The sequence below is a fragment of the Narcine bancroftii genome, chromosome 4 (assembly GCF_036971445.1).
Source record: "Narcine bancroftii isolate sNarBan1 chromosome 4, sNarBan1.hap1, whole genome shotgun sequence".
NCBI classification, from domain to species: Eukaryota; Metazoa; Chordata; class Chondrichthyes; order Torpediniformes; family Narcinidae; genus Narcine; species Narcine bancroftii.
In genome coordinates this window covers 12,970,716-12,983,059 of record NC_091472.1, presented here as the reverse complement: position 1 = coordinate 12,983,059, position 12,344 = coordinate 12,970,716, and the positions used below count along the sequence as shown (strand labels likewise).

The 12,344-nt window shown below is 40.1% G+C and overlaps 1 protein-coding gene across 1 annotated transcript in view; it reads right to left on the bottom strand.

Annotated features, from left to right (window-relative positions):
• LOC138762345 (kinesin-like protein KIF13B) overlaps window positions 1-12,344 on the bottom strand; it is a 212,459-nt gene that overhangs the window by 42,292 nt on the left and 157,823 nt on the right. The window contains exons 26-31 of the mRNA XM_069936114.1: window positions 10,476-10,622; window positions 9,260-9,289; window positions 5,464-5,563; window positions 3,997-4,123; window positions 2,734-2,789; window positions 1,201-1,325 (exon numbers count right to left, since the gene is read on the bottom strand). Of these exons, the coding sequence (XP_069792215.1) occupies window positions 1,201-1,325; window positions 2,734-2,789; window positions 3,997-4,123; window positions 5,464-5,563; window positions 9,260-9,289; window positions 10,476-10,622 (585 nt within the window). The remainder of the gene's footprint in view (window positions 1-1,200; window positions 1,326-2,733; window positions 2,790-3,996; window positions 4,124-5,463; window positions 5,564-9,259; window positions 9,290-10,475; window positions 10,623-12,344) is intronic.

Below are 12,344 nucleotides of genomic sequence, written 5' to 3'. Positions count from 1 at the left end.
ATTAAGACAACAAGCACTTCCTCCTCTTCAATCTGTATAGGTTCCATGACCTCATTGCTTGTTTTCCTTACTTCCCACGACTCTGTGCCCTTTTCCTGAGTGAAATACTGATGAAAAATAACCATTTAAGACTTCTCCCATCTCTTTTGGCTCCAAAGAAAGCTGACCACTCTGATCTTCAAGGGGATCAATTTTGCTCTTAATATAACTGTAGAAACCGTTAGGATTTTCCTTCACATTGTCTGCCAAAGCCATCTTCTTTTAGCCTTTCTGATTTCTTTCTCATGTGCCTCCTTTGCTCCATGTTGCCTATACCAGTTATACACCTCTATCTTCTTCTGAACCAGATCCCCATTCTGACAATGGGGATCCTCTCATTTTTTGATCATATTTGCCACAGATAAATTTCTTTTAGAACTTTCAGAAAATTACCAAGACACCTTCGCATTGAACCAGGTATAGTGTGCCAAATAAGCTTTAGTAATAGCAGATCCAAGTATGAAACACAAACCTTTTTTGTGCATTAACCAGGGAATGATTTTGGACAGATAATCTCTTTAGATAAGTTTAGACAAGTTTATTTTGTATTGTCATGTACATTATTCATGCACATGTACACCAAAATTCTTCCTTGCTGAGCATGGACAGGAGTGCTAATAAATTATTGCTTGGTCTCAAATTAAGAATAAATAATCCCAATTCCATTTAAATTTATTCTGCTGTGTTATTTAAATTTAACAGAGAAATTTAACCATTTGGTTTAATTTGTTGCACAGTTTTTTATGATGGGAACGATACTGTGAATATTCTTTGAGTTATTTTGTTATCTCATGGCATACTGTGGTAATTTAATTTACACTATTGTTGTTAGAATATCTTGTGTACCTGCAGCAAGATGTTCCGTACAATGTACGTTCTACATAAGTATATGGCAATGAATGCTCAAATTAAAAACAATCTGCATCTGAAATAAAATTCTTAATGGAAATCAAGTGATCCTTTACTACTTTTTTTGCCCTTTTAAACAGAAATAAAACAGAACTCCACTGATCACTACACCAAAAGTGATTCCTGTTCCTGATTCAGGATTCTTCACCCATCACCTGATATCCCTTTCCCTCTAATTTCCTGCTCACAGCCTGACCGTCTTCCACATTTTCAACTTCAGTGATATGAAATCACTTCACAAGGCTACATCACCTCTGTGTCATGATGTTTTGCAATCTGCAGATCTAAAATTTCATCGATATCTTCATCTGCAAGGCTGGCATCCAGTCCACCGGGATCTGGCCCATCGAGATCTTCCTGGGAGCTGAAGTCATTTGCTAAGAAATAAAGCAGGGAGAAATGGCAGAAACAATCAACTTTGTTGTCAGAAGGAGGCACAAGAGAATGCCGTCGCTGGAATCCAAAGCAAAAGAGCAGTCTGCCAGAGGAAGTCAGGGAGTCAAGCAGCATTTCTACTCCAGACACAGACTGTACATTATCATCACTGACCCGCTGAGTTCCTCCAGCAACTTGTTAAAAGCTCTAATTGGAAGGATGAGGTATGTTGAGCAATGATAAAGGCGTTTTTTTTTAAATCTAATAGCTATAAAATTCCCATTCATGGAATTCCTCCCTTCTGTACAGAAATACTTGATTGAAAAGCTGGTCTTGGATGATTACACATTCATGGACCCAGGGAAGATAAAAGAAATGGGCATTAGTGAGAGATGTTCCCTGCTTCTGTAATTCCTCAGTAAGAGGCCACAATTTCAGGATAAATGTGCATCAATTTAACAAAATTGCAGAGAATTTTTTTTAGCTAGAGGGTCGTGAGTCTGTGGAAATTGTTGTCATGGGCAGCAGTGGAAGTGAGGCCATTGGGTAACTTTCAGAAAGAAATTGACAGGTATTTGATTAGTCATGGGGAGAAGGTCAGGGAATGGGGCTGAGTGACAAAGATCAGCTCATGATGAAATGGCAGAGCAGACACGATGGACCGATTTGCTTACTTCTGCTCCAATATCTTGTAATCAATATGGAATTTTGGGAAAATCCTATTTGCCTACACTTGGTCCATACCAAGAAAACATGAGTGCAAATCTACGGTGAAATATTCATTCTGGCATGGTTTGCAAGGCTATTACAGTGCCAGTGATCTGGGTTTTAAATCTGGCACTGTCTATAAGGAGATTTTATGTTCTCCCCCATGTCCGCGTGGATTTCCTCCAGGTGCTCCAGTTTCCTACCACCTTTCAAAATGTACATAGGTTAAATGGGTGCATTTCGGAGCTACAGGCTCGTGGGCCAGAATGGCCTGTTACCGTGCTGTATGTCTAAATTAAAAATCAAAATGAATGCTGAGGTAGGAAAAGTCTGAAGGGTCAACTCAAATTTTCCACTGGCAGGAATTTATAGAAAAGTACTTGAACTTTATCCCCCAAGTACTTCATGTAAAATAAATACATGGAATTGAGTTAAAAGATACAATTTTTAATGCTTCCTCATGCTTTGGAACTAATCTAATCTCGAGAGTCATGCTTAAATTACCATGCTTTGGACAGAATTTTAACCGAGATACAAACCTAGAATGTAATTAGACATGGAAGATTAAAAACAATAGCCTCAACTCATGAATTCCAACAAGATCTATCCACTTATCACGAGCAAAAACTGAAACCAAATCATCACTGTATTAATTTGATGCTAAGATATAAATGGCAATGGTAGAGTCTTTCATTGACTTACTGTTTAAATCAAGAAAAACAACAGGAACATGGGTCTCCATTCCAGCTGCTGGGCTCCTGCAACAAAGGACACATCAACAAAAAATGGAATAAACAACAAAACTGCTGTTATCCAGTCTCAAGCACCAGAAAAAAAAGGTTAAAAAAAGTTTCAAATTGGCACACTTGGCCATTCATTCACCAATCACGCAACCAATCATAAAGATATAAACAAAATAGAGAGAGTGCAGAGAAGGTTCACGAGAATGTTGACAGGATTTCAGGGTCTGAGTTCCAGGGAAAGGTTGTGCAGACTGGGGCTTTTTTCTCTGGAGCGTAGAAGATTGAGAGGGGACTTGATCGAGGTGTTTAAGATTTTAAAAGGGACAGACAGAGTAAATCTGGATAGGCTTTTTCAATTAAGAGTGGGGGAGATTCAAACTAGAGGACATGGTTTAAGATTGAAGGGGGAAAATTATAAGGGGAACATGAGGGGAAATTTCTTTACGCAGAGGGTGGTGGGGATGTGGAATGAGCTTCCGGCAGATGTGGTTGGTTACATTTAAGGAAAGACTGGATCGTTACATGGATAGGAGGGGACTAGAGGGGTACGGACCGGGCACTAGTCAGTGGGACTAGGAGGGTGGGGATTTGCTATGGCATGGACTAGTAGGGCCGAACTGGCCTGTTCTGTGCTGTAAGTGGTTATATGGTTATAACACCCAATTATAATTAATAATCTCAAATAACTGCAAAATTCATTCATCTGGCATATACCAACCCCAAAGATGCTAGATACCAAGGGTTTTTCTGCATTAATTTTCATGGAAAAAAGATGCAATTAAAGGTTTCATCAAACCTCTAGCCTCAAGGTTCAATGCAAGGCAAACAAATTTAACCTATCAATAGAACAATTGTTGAAAGAAATTCTCGAAAAAAAAAAGTTGGAATATTTTATGTGGAGACATTACAGTCCAGTTACGAGAACTAAGCAAACACAATCAATTGGGAGAAAGATAAAATATTTCAGAATGACAACTCATCAGAAATCTCCCTCCAGGATGTTGCGTGTGATGTGGAGTATTCCCAGCATTTTCAGTTTTTATTAGGTTAGGTTCAGCTTGTTGTGGCATTTTCCTCTGATATTAATGAGGTTAATGGAACAAATGTTAAGGGAACATAGAGGAAAACCAATGCTTGAATGCTCATTTAACATCACTATTTAATAGATAAATAACTATTTAGAATTAATAAATAAAATCCTATAAAATATTTCTGGGCACACCATTTTGCAGGGGATCCTGGTATTCCACTCCCAGCTGATGGAACCATAACAGCATTCCTCTCTTCCGTCAGAGTCAATCTTCGCTCCAGCAACTGAGCCTCATGATCTGCATCATCCTCAGACTTATCTGTCGGACAAAGGACATTGAAAACAGTCACAACTGAATCATGTTCACCGAGCAGGAGAACAGGATGAGTGGACTCTGCAGCATGCCCCAACAATGCAGAATACTTTAGGGAACTAAATGAGTGACAAGCTCAATCAACCCAGAATAGAAATCGTTCAATAAAGACTTGTTTCAAGGAGAACATTCAGCATACAAAATGAGGTGGAATCATTGACATAATTTTAAACAGTCATAATTTACTGTTTTACACAAAAATGCTGAAGAAATTCAGCAAGTCTTGCAGTCTTCTTTAGGTAGTTATATGTTCTTTGTGACAGGGTGTGAAGAGGTACAAATCCCCTTGTGGCCAACCATTTCAATTCTGGGCCCACAGTTACGCTGACATGTCTTCAAGTGGCCTCATGCATTGCCAAACTGAGGTCACGTAAATTGGAGGAGTAATGCTTAATATTCCGTCAGGGCACTCTCTAACCGGATGTCATCAACAGCGACTTCACTGGATTCCGTTAGGCGACTCCCACCCCCTCTCTTCCCGATCCTTCTGTCTCCTTTCCTCTACCCCTTCCCTTTCCATTCGGAGAGCTCTCTTTCCCCCATCACTTCTCAGCTTTTTTTCTCGTGACCCCCCACCTATGACCTCTGCCCCTCTCCCCACCATTCCATTCAGGCCTCTGCCTGCTCTTTGCTCATTCCTTGATGAAGGGCTAAGGCCCGAAATCTTTATCATTGCTACACAAAGTATTCAGCGTGACTTGCTGAGTTTCTCCAGCAATTTTGTGTAAACTACAATCACAGCAACTGCAGATTTTCTTGTATGACGTTCACTACACATGTTATATGCTCTGTAATGTAAGGGTTAAAAGCAATTACAGTGAAGTTGTCGACCAACACCATCCAAGGCAGGCTCTGAGTACAGCTTGCTCGGGAAAATGCAGACTGGCATGGAAAAATGGCAGTAAATCTTCAAGTCTTGAGCAAGGAAAGATAAAAGGTGGGATCAACCGAGTATTTTGGGGAGACCAGCTAACTTTGCAATGTCATGTAGAAATTAGTGGAAAAAGCACAGGGTCTTCTTTGCAAAAAGATATAGTAGACCCAGCAGGCTGGGCAACAAGAAAAATCAACCAGTTGCGATGCACTGAGGAACCTGTTGAGAATGCTCAAACTCAGGGGAACAGTCTGGCTGCCATCGTCTGGTACAATTCCTGTCCGCAGGCTCCAGAAACAAAGGGTTAAAGAACAAGAAATGACGTGGAAGAGGCAGGAAAGAATTGAATCCAAAGTAAGAAAAGTTGTGATCAGGTATTAATAAACCAATGATCAAAAAATGCTCCACTTACTAGGTTTAGTATCAAGTTTCTGCAGCTGCTTGTCAAGATATTCCTGCCTTTTTGTCAATGCACTCAGCCACTTCCTACGGAGCTTCTCCAAATCTCTCTCCTGCGATAAATAGGAAAACGGGTTAATGCTCTCCCTCTCAGTCTTGGAGTTGTACAGCACAGACAATGTCCTGGTTTATCATCTCTGGATTCTCTCCAGTGGAATCACACAGTGTAACTAAAAATACATACAAGTACGACCTAACCCATCTTTTGCAAAGTTGCAACACAACATCCCAACTCTTATGTCCTGACTGAATCCATGCATGCCATATGTCTTTTCTACCTCACTGACAAAAGACAAAGGAGAAAAAACCCAACACCCAACCCCAACCAACCAATTTTCCCCTGCAACCGTGTCTGCCTGTCCCGCATCGGACTTGTCAGCCACAAACGAGCCTGCAGCTGACGTGGACATTTACCCCCTCCATAAATCTTCGTCCGCGAAGCCAAGCCAAAGAAGAAGACCAGTACCACCACTTTCAGGGACCTAGACCCCTTGCTCTCTCTTTATTCTCCCATCAATTAAATAGTTTACACTATTCTAGTTTGGTCCATTGTCCCTTCTTTGAATTTGAGCAACTAACAACCTTTAACCATGCACATATATAACCAAACAAATGCTCCCCTGCCAGACTATGAACCATTTTCAACAATATTTCTGAGACTGTCGCTGATATCCCATCCTGAAATGTTCAGACATTATCTCCAATCACAAAAGAACATAAGAAATAGGACCAGGAGTTTTCCATCCAGTCCATCGAGCCTGCTCTGTCATTCAAAAGATCATGGCTAATCTGGCCATGGATTCTGCTTCACCTATATGCTTTTATATGATCCCCTCTCATTCCTCTGAATTCCAGTCAGTATGGTCCCAGGTAACAATCTGCCCACATAAACTATCCCCTCATCTCTGGAATCAACCTGGTGAACCTCACAAACCTTAGTCCAGCACAGCTCCATTTACCTCCTTCCCAAGGTCCATTCACAGAAGAAGCTCGGTTATTCTGTGATTTCAGCCTGTTCTCACTATACAGTATTTCTTTTGGTTGTTGTTTCTAGACCTCGTCCAATCACTTCCTAACACCCTCCATTACTCTACTAATGCCCCCTGCCATTTAACATGTTTCCAAATTCTCCCTCAACTCTTTTCACACAAGATGTTAAATCCTTGCCACATCTGTTCATCATTATTGTTTTATTGAATAAAGGCTAAACTTGTTCTCACGTTGAGTAATTCCTATTTTTGATTTCATTTACTCCCGCAACACAAAAGTTATTCCGAAGGGATATGTGGAATATTCTTTGTTGCTGTCATATGTGAACCCCTTCCTTCGGTTCTTTTCCATATAACCATTTATGGAGCGGAAACAGGCCATGTTGGCCTTTCGAGTGCGCACCGGTTCACTGATTTTGTGCGCCCTCTTCAGGCAATGGTCCCGGTAGATCACGTCGATGGGGGAGGGGGCGAAGGGAAATCTCGCACTATCCTTGGTTTTCCCCCCTTTCCACAAGAATTTCCTTATTATTTTCTTTAGCTCCTTGAAGAATTTTTCTGTTAGGTGAATTGGTAACGAGTGGAATATCTGATCATAGACCATGCAAGTCTTTCAATGTGAAAATTTATGTAGATATTCTATGACTAATACAATTAATGTAAGGTATAGATTAGTTCAATACCATTTTTTTTTACATCAATTACTTCTTACACCACAGAAATTGAATAGATTGAAATCAAATTTATCAGATCAATGTTTTAGATGCAGTGAGGACATGGAATCTTTGATACATTCAACGTGGTCCTGTCCTAATGTGAGACCCTTTTGGGTGTCTGTAAGTAATTCAAATGATTAAATGAAGTATATTGTCCCATATGCACAATGTAGGGATCCAGTGAAAATCTAACTATCTCAGATACATAAAACAAATAAATAGAAGGGAAAAATAGATAAAAGGAAGAAAACAATAGTAAATATTCATTTTTCCCAGAATACTGAAGAATGCCTCTAAACTTCTGCTTGCTCTCGCATGGACTGACAAATGTCATTAACATAACTGCCAATTTTTACTTTCCCCATTCCTTTACCTGGACTGTTAGTTGAAACAAAAACTAGAGGACATCGGTTTATGGGTGGAAAGTGAAATGTTTAAAGGGAACATTAGGGGGATCTTCTTCACGCAGAGGGAGGCAAGAGTGTGGAACAAGCTGACAGCCAAAGTGGTGAATATGAACTCCATTCTGACATTTAAGAAAAATTTGGACTGGCACATGGTTGAGACAGTATGGAGGGCTATGGTCTGAATGGAGGTCACTGGGACAAGGCAGAATAATAGTTCCGCATAGACTAGAAGGACCAAAGTGCTGTATCTGTGTTGTGGAGTTCTATGTTTCTATCTCTGACCTCTCCCAAAGAATTCTGGGAATAGATATCCACAATGAGCTATCATATGCATTGGAGTTTTGAAGGATGAGTGGGTATGTTATACAAACACATAAAATAATGAAAGGAATAGATAAGATAGAAGCAAGGAGGTTGTTTCCCCTGGTAAGTGGGGGACATAACCCTCAAGATTCAGGGGTGTAGATTTAAGACAGAGATTAGAGGAACTGCTTCTCCCAGAGTAGTGAATCTGTGGACTTCTCAGTCCAATGAAACAGTGGAGGTTTCCTCATGAAATGTTTTCAAGAGGCAGATACATTTTTGAATAATAGATTTAAGGGTTTTGTGGAACGGGCAGGTAAGTGGAGCCGAGCCCATGAATAGATAAGCCCTGACCTTAATGAATGGCAGAACTGGCTATGGTGAACTGTTGTACGCTCATTTATCTGGCTCCCCCCCTTGCTGTGACTGTGGCTCCACCCACTTGACCCTGTATAAAGGCTTAAACGCCATAACTCCTCCTCAAGAGCCTGGGTCACAGCATGGGGGCGGAGCCAGATGAATATGCAGCACTTCATCGGGCCTACTCCTGCTCCGATTTCTTGTGCTCTTATGCACTATAACCGGACTTCCTTCAACAATGCTTCCTGCAAGGACCTTGATTTACTCTGAAGGTTTTTTTCTTCTGGTTCCTGTTTTGACGTGGTCACTTTTCATGAAATGTTTTCAAGAGGCAGATACATTCCAAATAATTCCCCTGAATTCTGCTGACAGATCCATGTCCATCCCCCATTACCATTCCATTAAACTCTCGTCCATTCTTCATTTTGCTGCCAACAATTCCAGCTTTCCCCTGACATCTATCTGTGCAAGAACAGGAGATGTTAAGCCTCCTCTTTAACCTTACATTTTCCTACCTTTTTATCAGAGTCCAACACAATCCAAATAAATTAGTAATTTCTCTTTCTTTCTAATTTAATATTTTGCATTTGCTGGTTAAGATGTAGTCATCTCTGCGTGGGAAGGCACTGTAAAAGTCAGGCTGAGTGATTGCTTTTTGGAAGAGTTGCCTTCAGCGAGCAAGGGTGACCCTGAGCATCCAATTTCCCACAACTTCAGTTCTTTGCCCAGTTTCAACATGCATCTTGTGTATTTGCTCATCTGAGGCCCAATATTAATTTGTGGAAAAATACAAAAAGGATGAGTTTTAAAAGAAAAATACTTGGTGAGTTACAGCCTTAAACTCAAATGCCAAGTTCAACTTCCATCATTAAAACTGAGGGAATTTCAGTTACTAACGTAGCTGGTAGAGGAGAGAATAGTTGACGTGAAAATAAAAGCAGCAATAAATAAAATTTCAAACAACCAAACTCTACCTGGTAACTATCCATATCATCCTCCTCTTCCTGTTTAAAACAAAATTTAAAAGAATTATTAATATATGAGGTACGCATATTTACATTTGAATAAAGCAACATAGGATAAAGTACTGAGATCAATCAATTCATTCAAATCACAGCTGGAAGAACGAGTTGATTTTCACACCTACCAGCAACTGATGATATTGCCAAACAGATTTGATATTCACAGAATGCAGTGAGAATTAAGACAGAACAGAAATCAGTGACAACGATAACAAATGAAGTCATCATTTGCAATAATCCACCAAAGTTATAACATAATTTTCAGGCTCTTGTTAACGCCACTGGAGATTTTCCATGCCAAAGTCTAAATTTAAAGTATTGTCAGATCAGCCATGATACAGAGTTGAGAATGCAGCTCAGAATTATGTTTATTTAGATAGAATTTGCATGATTTTACTGGTCTGAAGAATGCCCGATGTCTTGGAATTGGTCATTCGCACATGAACGAGCAAAGCTCTATATCTCCGTTTCCTTACACGAGTTTAGATAGCATACCAGAAGTGCGGTAATTAAAGAGGCAGGACTTGCAACACACGTCATCGATACGTTCATGGAATGCCTGCAGTTCACTTTAGATTGCAGGCGGACTGGGAAATTTACTCGGGGTCTTGGAGGTAAAATGTCGGAATGGAAATGGCACCCTCATTCCCATTCCACCTTTTTACACAGCACGCATTATGAGAAAATGGTAATAATTTCCTGGAATACAGCAGCTGTGTAATAAAAACATAATTATCACACAAGTTACACTCCTTCCACACTTCCTGTTGTCTTGGAAAAGCAACCGTCATACTAAAAGACTCATCCCACCCCAACTACACTCTCTTCACCCTTCTCCCATGGGGAAGCAGATTCACAAGCCTGATATCACACACCAGAGTCAAGGAATCAAGTTATTTTCTTGCCATTATCGGACTCCTGAATGAACCTCACATGAGTAAAATAATATTGTCTTTGCTCTGTTTTAACAGACCTCTCATTATAACATTGCATTTTGTGCTGTGTTTTTTTTTGAATAGCTGTACTATGTATGGGTTGACTAGCTGCACTGTTGACAAAATGAACTCTCACTGTACTTAGGTACATGTGACAATAAGGTACACCTTCTGTGACAATATAAATTCAACAAATGAACATTGCCATTACTAGCAGATCTGTAGCCTCTCACCATGGGGTTATCTTGATATTTTTGAGTGACAGCAGGTCTCATTTTGACGCATCCCACAGAAATAGACAACACTTCTTCAGCAATTAGAGGCAATGTCCCGGAGTCTTGGACTGAGCGTACCTCCACTTGCACACGTCGAGACTGACCCTGCATGGAAAGGAGCACAATCTGATCATCAAGGTTAAAGTGTTGCTCATTCTTAAAACAATGGAGAAAAGCAACCATATCTCCATCAATCGTATTTCAACTTAAACTGAAGGATAATTAAATAGCAAATCAAATTAATTTTAAAATTTCTCTTGGTGTCAACCACATTTCATCACTACCCAGTCTATTTATTTCTCGAAGGTCTGATGAAGGGTCCCTCATCAGAAACATTAAATATTTCTCATCCCACAAAGCTTCCTGACCTTCTTAATTTTACCAACAGGCTCCATTTTTAAAAAAATCACACTGCTTCAGATTTTCTTTTCCAAGAAAAACATGAAATACTGTTAATGCTGGAAACTAACTTATTTTCTTAAGCCTCTTGTGCAAGTCCAGGTGCTGGGCAGATCCCACAAACTTGAAGTAACAACTGATTATTCAAAGATGCTTCTTCATATGCTAATTTCATCAACCTATTTTGACATCCTACATCCGACCTGCATCCCTTCCTTTCTCAATCCTGAGCAGCTCCCAATCCACAGTCCCGAAATGTTGACTGTTTCTTTCTTCACAGACACTGCCTAACCTGCTGAGTGTATTCCAGGACCTGCCTAACCCGCTGAGTGTATTCCAGGACCTGCCTAACCCACTGAGTGTATTCCAGGACCTGCCTAACCCACTGAGTGTATTCCAGGACCTGCCTAACCCGCTGAGTGTATTCCAGGACCTGCCTAACCCGCTGAGTGTATTCCAGGACTTGCCTAACCCACTGAGTGTATTTCAGGACTTTGTTTGTTGCTTCAAATTTCCTGCATATGCAGTTTTTAACCTTCTAATTCAGAAATTGTTATTTTGACATCTAAACAAACAGAGACAAGATGCAATGGCAATTCCAAAATGCATTTGAAATTAAATTGGACTATAAAAGATCATTAACTAACAGAAAACCAGTAAACTTTGGTTATGAACTTTCATAATGCTGAAGGTTAAAAACTCCAAGGATTTTGTATAATTGTGTCAGATAGGAAGGACTGAAGTGCCCTAAAGCTCAGAGTTGGATTGAGTGATATTACTCGATTCCCAAAGCATATCCAGCAAAACTTGCACAATGTTTATGAGAAAAGTCTGTTGGAATCAAAGCAGGCACAAAGGAATCATTAATACACAAAAGTGCTGGAGAAGTTCAGCAGGTCCCACACCATCCACAGGAGGCAAAGATAAATAAGCAACATGTTGAGTCTGAGGCCTGAATTGTAGTGTGTTACCATTGTGGCATATCAATAACTGCAATCAGTGTTTTTGTTTTACGAGAAAGGAATCATCAATCAAGTTAAACAGAATATTAAGTAGGTGAAGCAATTTCATATTCAGCTTAATTATGCTGAAATGGGTGTGAATGTCCTTGAAACAGGGAGACTTCCTAAGGTAGCTGCTCAATTTGTCCAATTAAAAGCTCTCCCCTACTTACAACCTCTGCGATTTATCACCATTCATACATACGACCGTAAAACGATACTGTATAAATCTTTTTAAATAAAGAAAATTATATGTAAATATAAAAATTACACAGCCGTATGTCCACCAGTGATAACGGCTGCGTGCGTATGATAGTAACCGTCAGATGATATTCCATCATTGTGTACATCACAGTACCTCTCAGTTCTCAGGATAAAAGAATGCTGCACAGGTCTAGCAGGCTGTAAGGGGAGCGCGGGGCAGTGG